We start from the raw sequence: 15,004 nt of genomic DNA, 5'->3' as shown, positions 1-15,004 counted from the left end.
GGCTGGCTGGCTGGCTGTCGGTTTTGTCGTGTCGTCCTTTGTGTCGTCCTGACTCTCGATATATGCTGGCGATGGCCATCATGTTAATAGTTTATAGCTCCTGCTATTACATATGTTGTGGGCCTTGACCTACACTGGAATAAGTGTGAATCCTTCGTCTAAATGTATTCCAATTCACTTGACAAACGACCTGAAGACTAAGACTATGGCCATAGGCGTTTATATTGTGCATTAATTACAGTGAACTGTATAACATCAGTTGTGCCTATGTGTGTGTTGTGTGTTTGTGGCATCAGTTGTGTCCTTGCAAATCAATCGATTGTATTTTCTCTCCCCTCAGTTTTGTTGTTTGCCCTTTTCTTTTTGCCTTGCCCATCTGCCTGCTCATAAGTATTCCATAAATATTTGCTGTGCCTTAGCCACAGATTCATAACTCATCAAGAATGGTATCTGAGGGTCTCGGGCCAAGTTGTGCTACTGTTTGCTTAACCCCAATGGACGAGGACGGGCTGGTGTGTAATTAGGTTGCGGTTTCCACCTTCTTCGTTTAGTTCTTTTGGCAATGAATCCTTCTTTTTTTTTTGTGTTTGCGGCGCCCGCATGCGGTGTGAGGGGGGAGGGTATGTGGGGGCAAATAAGTGACCATGTTGAGAGTCTAACTGGTCTCTAATTTCAGTTGAATACTTTTGTGAGTGAGTGTGCATCTGCATGTGTCTGTGTGTCACCTAGTTTGGCTTGCAGCTGCAACTCATCGTTGATCATGATGAGAATGACGCCAGCATTTGGCTATGATTGGGTTAACGACTACGTGGCGTAGACGTTGCGCCATAAATTACGAATATTTGCACGCTCTTCACGTTAGTTACAGCTTCTGCTGCTGCTGCTGCTGCTGCCGCTGCTGGCGTCGACTGTGATGCTTACAGCAATTGTCAATGAGTGAGAAATGAATCTTCTCTGTGTGGAGCCTGCACAGAAGGGAGGTTTGGGGGCAATGCGCATGCCCAGAGCCAGCATCCGATATCCCAGCACAGATTCAGCAGCCAACCAGTCACTTAGCCACCCACTGTAAGCCAACTAGTCATCTCGTTCGCACTTATGCCAAGGCAAGCCAAGAAGCTGGTCACATCTTCTCCATACCATGTGCACCGGAAATTGATTGCTAGGTGAAAATGCTTTCATCAGCCTCCTTCGCTGCTGCTGATGCTGTTGCTGTTACTACTGCTGCTGCATTCAGCCAAATGAGAGAGAGAGCGAGCAGGAGAGAAGGAGACAGTTAGATAGAGAGAAAGAGAGATTTGCTGACTGCTGACTATAATTTAAGGATTCAGTCTATAATTGTGCACCTTGCTAGCTGGGACTTTGGCAGTATTACGCGAGCCCTTGCCTGGAAAGGACGGGTACACAGTAGCAGCAGCAGCAGCAGGAGCAGTGGCAGCAGCAAGAGCAGCTTAGCTCCAGTAGTAGAGCACGGACAGCGCTTAACACACATTGACAACGACGGCTGCTGCACACACACACACACTACACAAACACACACACACACCACACACACACCAATACACAAAAACACATATTAAAGTGAGTGTAGCACACGTCCTCGGCCTCGTCCTCGTATATGTCCTCGCTGCTTGCCATACGGCACACAGCTAATGCAAAAGCATACAATAAAAAAAAAAACCCCAAAAAAACCTGTAATAAAAAAGTGAACCCAAGAGGAAAAACTAATGTACAACAAAAAGCCAAACCAACAAAAAAAACTGTAAAGAAAAGAAAAACAATACAAAAAATATATATATTTATGTGTATATATGTAAGGAAAAATGAAAAATGGAACGAAAGACAAGCCGAAAAAGGAAAACTTTTTAATTTATGAAGCGCAAGTGCCACGACGAAAAACTTTTTTTCCCAGCCAAATTAAAAAGTTACTTAACAGCTTGAACGCTGTGAAATTTCAGTTTTTTTTTCCATTATTCTCTTCCTTACTGCAGAACTCTAAAGAGAAACAAGAATTCAAATTGATTTTTGCACGCGAAAAAACATGACACAGACACACACGCACACACACAGACACACAGGACATCGTACAATACATACATATATTTGTGTAGATAAACAGTGCGTGGTCGTTTGGCAATTTTTTTTCTTCTTCTTCTATCTACTTGCTATTTTTTTGCATACTAAAAGCACAGACAACAGTTCAGTTTAGTTCTGTTCTGTTCTGTTCTGTTCCGTTCGGTCAGCTAGACCACCCGCTCAACCGTCCACCCACTCATGCTCCTAAGTCATAGTTCTCTGTGTCGTCTGTGTATGTGTGGGAGTTGCGCTGAGTTGCTCGAGATGATGAAACACGAGAGCAATGTTCGTTCTCTCACAAATTTCGTTCTCGTCATCGCCTTCGTGCGAAGCAACAACCACAGGATTTGATGAGTGAGAGGTGGAGTGGGAGACGGAGAGTGAGGAGGAGAGGGGTGGCAGTGGAGTGGAGAGAGAAGAGTACACAACCGCACTTCCAAATCGATTTGCCAAAAATTATTATCAATGATTTTGCAAAAAAAACGAGAACCGCAGGAATAGAACAGAACAGAACAGGACAGAACGAGGGCCGCGCGCGCACAGAAATTGAATTGAATTGAATTAAATTAATCTGATTTCTAACGGTATCCGTGTTTATTCTCGCACCTTTTATTTACATCTTTCTGTGTGTGTGTGTGTGTGTGATTGTGGTGTGTGTGCGTGTCGAATGTGCAAATTGAATGAAAATGAACAACTAGTTTATAAATCCATGACTCTTTGCGTCCACCCCCCTCCCTCTGACATTTGTCTTAACCGTAGCAAGTGTAAGCAACCCTCGCGGTGAAAAAGATTACTTTCTGTAATCGGATTATTTGTATGGCAAAGGCAAAAGCAAAAGCAAAAGAAGAAGTAGTAGAAGAAGAAGAAGAACGAACTAAATTTATAGCAGCAATAACACAACGAGTTAGTTACGCACAGCAACAACAACAGCAACAACAGCAACATCAAACAACAGAATACCAAGTAAAAATTTAAAAAAAATGAAAAACTAAAAATTAAAAACTAAACAAAAAGTAAAACAAGAAAAACCAACAACAAGCGAACAAGAACAACAATAACAACAACTTTTCAAGCAGTAAGTAAAGGGCATAGAAATAGAAATAGAAAAAAGTAACCCCCCACCACCCCCACCCACCATCTTACACCTGTCCAACACCCTTCACCACTCGCCACCCTCCCCCCGACTACTACTACTACACCCACAAACACCCCACAATGAAAAAAAAAACCCCAGCTAAATCCACCACCCACTCAACCCGCCCGCCCCCAATGAGACGCTCCTTTCCAACAAACAAACCAAACTTCGGTTCACTTCACTGCTCAGTTCTCAGCACAGTGGCAGAAATGGCATCAGAGAGTCTCTTCTCCCTCTTCTTACCCCGAGCTCCTCCAGCAGCTTCATTGCCGCTTCCTTTGCCATGCCATTTCCGTCTGCCTTATCAAAAATGTGTGTATACACACACACACACACACACAATCACAGGAGTAGGAGGAGCAGCAGCAGCAGCAGCATGCACACTGGGCCATTTAACAAAGAAATCTGCTCATAAATCAAAATCAAAATAAATTGCATTTATTGACATAGAAAATAATGCTTAAAACACAAGGAATATTTAATAATAATACATTTTCTATATGGCGAAATAAAGAACATATCCTTATTTTATTTTATTTATGAGCGGCTTATTTAAATGTGTGACCCACTGTGAGTTGGTACTGAGCTGCGTTAGTACACAAATACACGAAAATTTGTTTGGTTTCATTTACTTTGCCTCATTCCAAGTGCAATAACCGTCAGTCCTCACACTCATAGAAAGGTAGAGAAAGAGAGTGCGGTCCTTGATGATAGACTTTGTCCTCCCACAAACTCACCTCAACTTATTTTTCTGCTCTCTTTTGGATTTTCAGCAGAGGCAGCCCCACCGCCCCCGCCCCTTGCTACACTTTCCATACGTTTTTTCTTGCTCTCGCTCTCGCCTTTTGGATTTTTTTTCCTTTTTGTTTTTGGGTTTTCTTCTTTTCGTTTTTTTTTTTTTGGCTTGTTGTTGGTTTTTGAATCTTTTATGAATTGAATTTGGTTATTTTGTTCGCGTATGTTCCGTTGCAAAGTTTCTTCTGTTGGTTTCTCTTTAGGCGCATGCTTTTTTTTTTCTTCTTCCTTCCTTCCTTCCGTTCTTCCGCCCCTTGCCAAGCATCACCCACCCAGTGGGCCAAAGTCAAGAGCCTTGGCACGTTCTCATTCAATTATGGACAGCAAGCGGCTGCGGAGAAAGTGGGAGGATAAGCCACATTAGCATTCCGAAAGTGCGGCAACGGAAGCTGCTGAGGCAAACATTTCGGCGCCTTTGGTCGCCCTTTTATTATGCGAATATTATTTAAGCATTCACAATTCCATTTTAATTTAATTCGACGATGTTAGTAACAGCCGGAGCTGTTGCCGGATCCGGATCCGCCACTCCGCTAGGCTATTCTCAGTCAGTGTAAAATTACAGTGAAAACTATTTAGCATAAATAGTCTAGAATTGCGGTTATGTCAGTCGCCAGGGAATCGCGTTGAATGGCAAATGGGATCTCGAGTCTTTAACCTAATACGAGTATCAGCTGCTGCCACCAGTTAGCCACCAGTCCGCCTCTGTAGAATCTCTAGAAACCTGCTGATATGACTGCTGCTGCTCCTTCTGGTCCTTTTTATTAGCGCATATCATATTCTCTTCCTACAAACTTTTTTTGTCTCTGTTTTTTTTTTATTTTATTTTTTGTTGTTTGTCTTTGGGAACCGTTTAGATAAAGCCATTCCCTTGGGTAGCTCATTCGTTTCGTTTCGTTTTTCTTTTGTGTGTTTCTGTTTTTCGTTTTTTTATCTTTTTTAGGGGCATAAAACAACATGTTTAGTTGTTGTCTAGGCAGCCAGTTTAATTAAAAACAGAAGAGTAGGTAAATAAAGAAAGAGAGGTACAGACACAGAGGGGGCAGCATTCAAGAAGATATTCTCTCTCTTGGGCCAAAATAAAAAGTATCCTTAATGACACAATATAGTGAAATTTGTCGCTTTTCATTTTAATAAGTAATTTGGATGCCTCACAAGGTTTCTGTTCCAAAGTGGGGTATTGCTGCCAATAAGTTTTGAAATTTAAATTCAATTAGCATAAGTTAAATATAGCAATTTGTCTTCATTAAACTCTGACAAAAATCTTTGGCGTTTTTAATTATTCAAAGGAATTACTTTGGAAAATCTTAACCTTTTGGCAATCTTAATATTGAGAAAACCCTTATGCCAGGATATTCAAAAGAAACTCTGTGAAACACTTAATTTTCAAACCAATTTCCTGTTGAGAAATCTTTATTTTTGGTAACCTTACCATTAATTTGTGTGAAAATAGAAATTTCCAAGTGATTTCCTTGACGAAAAACTTCATTTTGAAATATTCAAAGAATTGTCTTAGATATTTGGTGTCATAATTTGGTTATGATACATAAGAATAGTTCACTTTTCATAGACAATTTCAAATCTGTCTCTTAAGTTCCTTTATTCCTTTTTAAGAAACTGAAGATATACACTATTTTTTACGTTTGTCCCATGTAATGTCTTTTTTTTATCCATTTTTGGGATACAAACTTATAAAGAATTTATTTAATAAATATTTAGTTGACTTAAAGTTTCCTATACTCAATTAGCCTTCTACAACTTGGCCTCATTTGAATGCTACTAGTTTTAACATAAACAAATTGTTGAACAAAGTTCTAAGACACTTGTCTCTTCAGCAGCAGTGACAGCAAAGAATATTGATCTGAAAACTTTTGGTTTATTTTTAATTTAATGATAACTTTTTATTTAATTTACAATTCGTCTTTGTGTCTGATTTTTCTCTCAACTGTGCTGAGCGTGTGTTTTCCCACAATCCTTCTCTATCTCTTGTTACCCCCTTCTTTCCCTTAGTTGAGTAAACTAACTAATTTAATTATTGCAGTAGATTTCCTTCACCTCCACCTTTGAATCCCAAACTCTCTTGTAAAGTCAACCTCAAATAGATTTTGTTAAATTTTGGGCTTTTCAACAATTTTCTTTTGCAGAACTCGCATGCTCTAAAAAAAAAAACAAATTTTAAACCAAAAAAACATCAAAAACCGATGCAAAATTTTAAAAAATTTAATTAAAAACCAAAAACATAAAGTGAACAATTTGCGTACACTTGTAAAAAGTTAAACACAGACAAGAAATAAAACCAAACCAAATTTATAAACCAAACTTAATTACAATTGTGATGCTAAAAGTTAATTGCATAAAATTGCAGCAAAACAAAAAAAAAAAAAAACATAAAATTTAAATACACAAAAAACCAAAACTTAAGCATTTAAACATAAGAATTAAAACAAATAAAACAAGAGGAAAATTTCACGCAGCGACCAAAAAGGATAAAAGTTAAAAGAAATGAAAGGAAAACTCACTCAAACATAAATCAATTAAAAGGAAACAATAATTCACAAAACAAAGATCCGAAGAGAAACAGCGCAGAGTAAACGTTTTTTTTTTTTTAGTATTAATATTAAATTACTACTAAATGAATGTACAGTGATAGCAACAGAATTTACATAAACCAAAACGAGACAACAAAACCAATAGAAAAGGACATCAGCAACAAGAGGTAAACGGCGACCCACCAAAATCGATTGTTGTTGTTTGCTTAAAAGCCAGAGAGAAAGAGAAAGAGAGAGAGAGAGAGATTAAGCTGCTCACACACCGAGGACAAATACTCACATAGTTGTTGTTGTTTATTATTATAACGATTATTATTATTATTACAATTATTACGGATAAATTGTTGTAGTTGTTGTTGTTTTTGGTGGTTGTTAGCCATAAAGAGGCATCCTGAGAATCATTGTACTCATCGTCATCATCATCATCAAACGCTGTGATTAGGAGACATAAATAAAAGCGAAAATATATACTGAACAAAATAAACTCAACCAGCTAAAATATATTGGCCACAAGAGATGCCACAAATGCGCAATAGACGCAACACCAGCAGCAAGAGCAACACCAACCACATTACCAGTATAAGCAACAGCAACAACAGCAACATAAGAAGCAGCAGCAACAACAACAACACGTATAGCAACAACAACAACAACATATCAGAAAGCTAAAAAAAAACCTATATAGAAGTGAGACAACCTACACAATTTATCCGCGCCAAACGTCGCCACCGCCACCGCATCGATTGCAATGCTCTGGTAGCCAAGACAGTTTTACGGTGGATCACTACTGTGGCGGCGGCGGAGGCGGCGACACACAGGGGGCTGGAGCGATCGGAGCTGGAGCTGGAGCAGGAGCAGCAGGAGCCGGAGCAGCAGGAGGAAATCAATGGTCGACAGGACACGGCGGCGGCGGCGGCGGCGTGACATCGGTCGGCGGTGTCGGCATGTGCCAGCATCATGGGCTCACATCACAATCGTTGATGTCCGGTGGCGGCTCGCACATGTCCCTATTGGGTGGCGGCGGCGGCGGCAGCAGTGGCAGCAGCGGCATGAGCGGCAGCGGCGTTGGCAGCAGTGGCCAGGGTATTCCACAATGCCCGGCGGCGGCGGCAGCGGCAGCAGCTGCAGCGGATGCTGCCATGCATTCGGGTGGGCATTGCCGCAGCATGAGCGGCCTCAGCTCGATAAGCATGACAACACCGCCTTGTCCCCCGCCGCCGACGCTGTTCAATCCCTGCAGCTCAGCCCTGTCCCTGCAGCAGGCAGCCGCCTCTTCGCGTTGGGGGCCCCGCACCTCTTGCCCCGTGCATAGTCCGTTTCGTGTGCGAGTGCCCAATGGCTCCATATGCTCCGGACACCAGGTGAGAGAGAAAAAAAAAAAAAAAAAGGGGCAACTAATTATAACTAACTCCTACATACTACTAACTAATCAACTGTTCTGGGTATTAAATTGTCTATTAAATGAGATTCGTTAACTAATTGCATTTACTTATCATAAAAGAGCAGCAGACGCAGCTTGCCACAAAATGTTTGCGCTTTTCAGTTTTGTTTCGTACAATTATAGCTTTAGAGTGAACTTGTATATATATATATATATCTAAAGATTATCTACATATATATAAATATAGTGTGTATATATCAATCTGTTTAACTTAACTTACTTACTAAATGTATCTCTCGTTTTCTCTTTCTCTCTCTCTCTCTTGCACGCTCATCCGTCTGTAACGATTTTGTTGGCCTGGCAGGTAAGCAAAGCTAAAGGAAACCAAGTGCCCAACACATTTTGGCAGCACCCAGAAATGTGTCAACGACATGTAAGATTATTTTAATTTGGGTGTCCCACAATCACACCCGCACGCACACACACGCATACCCAGGGACAGATACAGACAGAGAGACCGCACATGGCAACCACAGGAAAAGACATATGTAACCATTTACGTGTGTCGAGATGTGTTTTAGGGTTTTTTTTTTGGTGTAGAACAACTAGAGATACCCCAAATATGCAATTATCGTTATGTTAACTGGGTAAAAACAATCTTCTAATCTATCTACTTATACTGCTTAGTTTGTCTCAAAAGGGCATTTGGTTTTGTGCCATGAAATGGAATAATGGACAGATTTGCTCTCACCTTGTCCAAGGGCCGTGGGTGTCCTTTATCAATGAAAACCTTTTCCTTCCCACCCATAAGCTAGTAGTTTTGCCAGATTTCATCAGTTTTAAGTAACCCAATGTAGGTCAAGAAGTCTTTATGGATCGTACGTTATATTATTGAAAGCAATTTCTTTGAAATCCATTTCCGTTCCATGTTTCATTTCCATTAGTTTTATGTTGGCTTTTTAAAATGTAGCATACTTTTTTGAGGCATAACCAAATCATGGTCTATTCTAGTAAGTGGCAATAATACTCACATATATACATATATCTAGGAGTATAAATTTATAAAACAACTGACGTAGCAGCCTACGTGGTAGTTCTCAATCGCATAGTTTTGCCTATTTTGCTTGTTTGGTTTTTCAACCAAATTATAAAGAGCTCGATTCACATGATTGCCCAAGCGATGCTCAGTTTGGGACAGCTTTTGGGTTTGACTCTGCTGTCCTATCCTAAATCACCGGCAGGCGCAGCGCAAGTTTTGCTTGAGTGCCCACCAAAGTAGGCAGCAAAAAAAAAAAAAAAGAGAAAGAAAAAAATGGAATAACATAGAAAGGACAAACTAAAATGTGGAAACACAAAAACTAAACGTTAGATTGGGTCGACTGACTGGGTCGACCGTCAAAAGTCCCTGATTTTGATTCTGCTTTGTGACAATTGCCGTTTAGCGCTATTTCTCTTTTCGTCCTTTCTTCCTTTTACTTTGTGTATTATGAGTGTGTGTGTGTGTGTGTTTCGAGTATCAAATTGAATGTTACTAATGCAATTAGTTCACACAAAATAATTTTCTTCCACTCGATTATAGAGCTTAATATGCTCGTTGTCGTTTTTTATAAACAAAAGAAACAGAGAAAAACTTGGTAAACTCACACACACACACACACACCAAAGTTAAAGTTATATCTAGTATACAAGAGAAAAAAAGGGGAATGAAAAGGGACCAAGTCATATGCAAAATAGGCACACAGCTCAACGTGGCCTGAAACAAGCGTAACAAACCATTACGCCTTTCAATTTTTGCGTCGGGCTAGCGAATTTACATAAATATTACACAAGAAGGCAGAGCTGAGAGCCTCGACTCAACTCAACTCGACTCGACTCCACAATGTAGATGGGCGGCATAGCAAATAGGCTCGTTATGATGGAGAAAAAAAAACAGACCAGGATGACAGCGTCAGGGTGGGCTAATTTCAAGGCGCTTTTGGCATTTTCTCTCCCTTTTTTTTCGGTTTTGTTTTGTTTGCTTGGTAGATCATCCCCAAAAATACTCTGCAAACGGAACTAGCAAAAGGTGTGGTTGTAGCATTAAATTGAGTTTTCAGATAACGATATGAACTAGATGATGACGCTGATGATGATGATGGAGCGGGGGAAAGAAATATATATCGAAAGCTCAATGATATTGATGATGATGATGATGATGTTTAGATTGTCCAAACTTTTAAAGTGACTTGAAAAGAAGTAAATGTCCATATGAAATGGGTCTGAAAAGCAATTTGAAATTGTAATCTCTTGTTGATTTATGATATTTATGTATATTGTTATCAATTTGAAATCGTTATGGCCATAAATGATTAAAAGGTTGCGCGTTTAGTTCAGTTTCTATTTATCTTTTATGACCTGTAGAGAAAACAAAACTAGACAAAGAGTCCCATTCCAATTATTCTATTTTATGAGAATTTTATTGATTTGTATTAAAAGAACCATTAGATATGTTCCGTTTTCTACCTAAGGTAATAAATAAACTAAAGCGCAGACTTTCTGACAGTCTGAAATCGTTAATTTTCAACTTATATATACTTATAATGATAATATCAATGTTCGATTGAAAACGTTTTGGCAGACAACATTTTTGGCAATAGCCAAATGTACGTAGTGTCCCATATCTCTCTCTCTCTCTCTCTCTCTCTCTCTCTTTTAAAATAATGAGACTATAATGATTTATGTTATGGCAATGCATTCAATTTTTCGATAAGAGAAGTAGGAGAAAACAGGAAAATTTTAAACTTTTAAAAGTAAAGTGCAAGATTTTACTCAAAATCTGATACATTAAGATTATTAGAATAATTGATAAAGTGCAAAAAAAATGATAAAAGTGGCAGGGTTATCAGGTGAATTTCAATTTACTATGTTTAATACCTGCATGTGGAATTTATAATTTGGTTGCAAGTACATTAGCAGCCACATTGTGATTTTCATAATATTTTATCTACCTTGATGGGCTGTGCCATGGGCATGGGCCAAAAAAGAGGAGAAAAAATAAGCCGAAAAATTTAATATTCCCTTTGCTGGCAGCCATTTTGGGCATATGGCATATGAAAAGTTTTATCTTGATAGCAGAACTTGGTATATAACATTTAGAGTGAAGGGCAGGCAGGCTGGCAGGCAGGCAGGGGAGCGAAGGGATGACTGTCAGAGGCAGTGATGCCCCATTATTGGCTTGGCAAAAATGGGACGAAAATGTGCCTGCTGCCTGACTGACTGACTAAGTGACTAACTGACTGACTGTTCTGCCTTGAAGCCTTGACACTCTTCATTTGTGAATGCGTTAATTGCGCAAGCAAGACACAAGCATCAGCCACTTGCCTTAGTGTGTGTACATAACACACACACACACACACATACATATATGCAGGCTGTTGATGATGATGAACAGGCACAATGGCATGGAACAAGCAGTTAGAGGCTGTGCCAACAACATTCAACAACAATGGCGATTACAACGGCAAGTGTGTACATTATTTTGCAATTTAGTAGGCCCGCTTTTCCCTCCCCCCGAGCCAAGGCAACCCCACCCAAACCATGCGCCATGTGTGTCCCCAAGATTCCCTCTCTCTCTTTTACTGAAAGCAAACATAAAAACAGCAATAACAAGAACAACTTGATAATAACAACAGCAACAACAAAAAAGTCAAGAAATAATTAGTTTACTTGTTAGAAAAGTGAGTTATCGCCCTATGTGCCGGCTTCATGTTGTTTGCCTAGTTGAAATTGAATAAACAAATTTCATATGCAGCACACACAGACACACGCACGCACTGTAAACACACACACACGCATACGGCCTGGCATAGACAATGCGCCCAGAAGTGTTGAGTGTGCAAAATAATAATGTATATTTTACACAAAGAAAAACTCCGCAAAACGTGCAAAGCGTGAGCTCTAAACCAAGAGTGGGATATTGTGTGAATGAGAAAAGGGGGCAAAAAGGAGTGAGGAGAGACAGAAACAACATGGCCGTGTTTTAAAATGGCACACACACACACACACGCTCACAGCCTCTCACACGTGAAGTATAAAAAAGTGTTGCCTACCCAACAGGCGCAGCATGAAAATGGCATCATTAGTCTCGGGGGAGTAAAAGAGATAGAGAGGCAGGGAACTGCTTATTAAGCAGTGTGTGGTGTCGGCAAGCAGTAGAAGGGGAAAAATGGCAATATGTTTTTGACCCAACCTACTCACAGGAAGGAGTTGACGCACCGCAGATAGATGGCATCGATAAATGCATAATATGTTGCAAACACACACACACACGCACACACACACCGGAATTAGGCAATGGCAATGGCGTGTGTTTGTGCGTATAACAGACGTCTCTGTCAAAATATGATAAACCACCCAACAACACTACACCAAACCACATGACAGAAAGCATCAGTGAGCATCAGTCACCAGAGGAGCCAAATATCAAAATGGCCCGGCCAAAAACCATTGTTAAAAAAACGAAAATATCAATTTTTTCGATACCAAAATTGAATGATGAACAGTCACCTGACAACTTGGATGCGGGGGAAATACTATATATGATTTTAACATTCTACCCCATCATCATCATCAAGCATCCGACGCGTCGCCGCTGTTTGCCATTGTGAAACTGATAAAAGGTAGACACACACAGACAGAGAGAAAAAGAGAGAGAGAGAGAGAGAACGAGAAGGATCTAACTATTACCTGGCATGGAAAAGCTTGTCAATCAATCCTATTCCTACAGGAGGAGAGAGAAAGAGTATAGCACTGTCTGTCAATAATAATACCAACTAATAGGCAGGAAGTGTTAGCCGACGCCGCCGACAACGAAAAGGACGACGACGAGGACGACGACAAAGCCAGCAGCAAAGATGTCCCGCTCAATTACCATGACATAGTCGTACGGTGAATGTTGTTTATGGAGTCCAATGTTAACTGTAAGACTGTGTCTCGGTGGTTGCCAGCCAAACAACAATAGCTGAAACTCCAATCAAGGAAGTGTGGTCCAATAGACACAGCAACAACAACAACAATAAGAACAATAAGTTTACCCAAGTGATTTTTGGTTTGATAGTGCAAAAGTTTTCAAGTATAGTTTCCTACTTCTTTTTTCCTTTTTGAAGGTAAATCTTTAGCAACTCGTGGCAGTCAGTCTAGCTGACTGAGTAACTGACTGACGGACTGTGTGTTCTCATTTTTTTTTTTTCGTTTTTCTTGTGTTTTGCTTATCAAACGACATAAACAGACGTGGTAACCCGCAAAAACCTGAGCTAGATCTGACAGCTTGACTGGCAGGCACAAAAAACAACTTTAAACAACTTTTTGGAACGCGAATTAATCATGCACAAGATTCATTTAAGTAAAGCAAACACCACATATGTATAATATATATAACAGGATATTTGTATGTATTTATGCTGTTATCTGAGCTAAACAATCTATTCTCTGCTTGAATGCCTTTTTTAAGCCTTATTTTGTCTCTGTTTGAGAGTAATGATAAGGCAAGCAAGAAGCATTAAAACTATGCAATATGAAAAAAGAAGATAGGGAAGACATATAGAGGGAGAATAAGTGAGATTGGAGCTCGCCAACAGATTAACTGCCTGACTGACTGACTGCCAGACCGCCTGCCTGCCTTCCTGGCTGCGTGCCTGCCTCCAAGCCTGCTTGTGTCTGTGCCTGTTGTACTAATTAAAATTCGGCATTAATCCAGATGATTCAGCTGTCAACGGTCTACCACATTTGTTCATTTGTACACATAGATTCATGTAACTATGTGTGAGAGAGCGCACATCCTTCTCTCTAGCCAGCAAACATTGTGGGGGCAAATGAAAGCTAGTCTCAGTCGCGCGGACGTGTGTAATTGAAGTGTGGCCTGGAATATTAAAGAGACTAAAATCCTTGTTGTTTTTGTCGTTGTTCTCGTGATGCTCGTGTTGCCATCCATTGCCACTGCCAGTGCCACTGCTGTGTAATTATTAAAACCAACAAATAACGTTCGTGTGGTCGGCACTAGAGAGAAGACCTTTAGAGAGGGAGTGAGATTGGTGGTTGAGTTGGGGGGTTTTTTTTTTTTTTGGGCTGTGCCTGGCTTAGCGGCAAAGCTGAAAAAAAATGACCCGAAAAAGCGGCGAAAACATGGCAACTGGACATTAGAGCTGATTCAGCAAACGTCCTTTGCAACATAGTGAAAATTTGACCAAAAAATAATAAAACAAGAAGGAGAAAAGAGAACTTGTCTAGGGAATGGAAAGGTATATACGAATTTTCAAAAACTATTAGTCGGCAGCTTAATGTTTCGAAACTTTTTTAAAAGCTTTTTTGCATTAAAAGTTTTTGCCAAAATTCTCGTGAAAAGGTTTTTAAAACTTACTTGCGAAATATTATTCGCTATCTTTTTAGTTATTACATATTTGGAAGACTTACTTAGAGGGGATCCCTTCATCTGTGTGTGACATTGTATTTTGGCTCGCGCCTTAGATTTTGGTGGTTGGAGTTGTTGTTGCTGCTGCTGCCTCAGCAGAGTTTTGTGTAGGCAAACAACATGGCCAACAAGGGTTCTCTCTGATGATTGTTTAGGATCGCATGGCCAAACAAATTTGGTTTTGGAATATTCCACCAAGGCAAACTTTAACAAGCACTTAAGTATTAATCATGGAAATCAGAATCATACCAAACTCCCGTTCCGCCCCATATAGATGTGGTGAGTCTATGTATGTATGGGATATTTCTTGTGGTTGGCTTGGTCAAAAGTTTACCATTTTGGCGGCGACGATGTCGGTGACGGTGGCTGCTATCAATGTCACAGACTTGAAACGCCTAATGAGGCATTAAACTTAACTGCTCAACTTTTCGCCTGTCAAGCGCTTATTAAATTTACCGTTTTATTGGCACCCCAAAAACTTGGTGTTAACTATGCCCCAGCCGCAAGACTCAAAGCGGGGGCGGAGCAGACACATAAAGAAGTTGGCGGTAGCTGGAGGAGAAGGAGGATGTGCTTTAAGTGAAATCAGATTACGTTGTTTATCGCCCAGTTCCGTCGACTAACCAGAA

General features: G+C 40.2%; 1 protein-coding gene across 14 annotated transcripts in view; it reads left to right on the top strand.

Moving 5' to 3' along the window:
- CASK (peripheral plasma membrane protein CASK) overlaps positions 1-15,004 on the top strand; it is a 38,063-nt gene that overhangs the window by 10,799 nt on the left and 12,260 nt on the right. For 3 of the 14 annotated variants that reach the window (XM_068301623.1, XM_068301624.1, XM_068301622.1), the window contains exon 9: positions 8,295-8,363. The exons of 5 other annotated variants lie outside the window; for them this stretch is intronic. In XM_068301623.1, coding sequence (XP_068157724.1) covers positions 8,295-8,363 — 69 coding nt within the window. Of the gene's footprint in view, positions 1-1,376; positions 1,579-2,832; positions 3,149-6,144; positions 7,911-8,294; positions 8,364-15,004 lie in introns of those variants that run through there. 6 more of the 14 variants (XM_068301632.1, XM_068301628.1, XM_068301630.1 and 3 more) reach the window with 5 other exon arrangements.

This window comes from Drosophila tropicalis, unplaced genomic scaffold, assembly GCF_018151085.1.
Source record: "Drosophila tropicalis isolate 14030-0801.00 unplaced genomic scaffold, ASM1815108v1 contig_878, whole genome shotgun sequence".
NCBI lineage: Eukaryota > Metazoa > Arthropoda > Insecta > Diptera > Drosophilidae > Drosophila > Drosophila tropicalis.
Note: the sequence above shows the minus strand (reverse complement) of the source record. Positions and strands in the feature narration are given on the sequence as shown.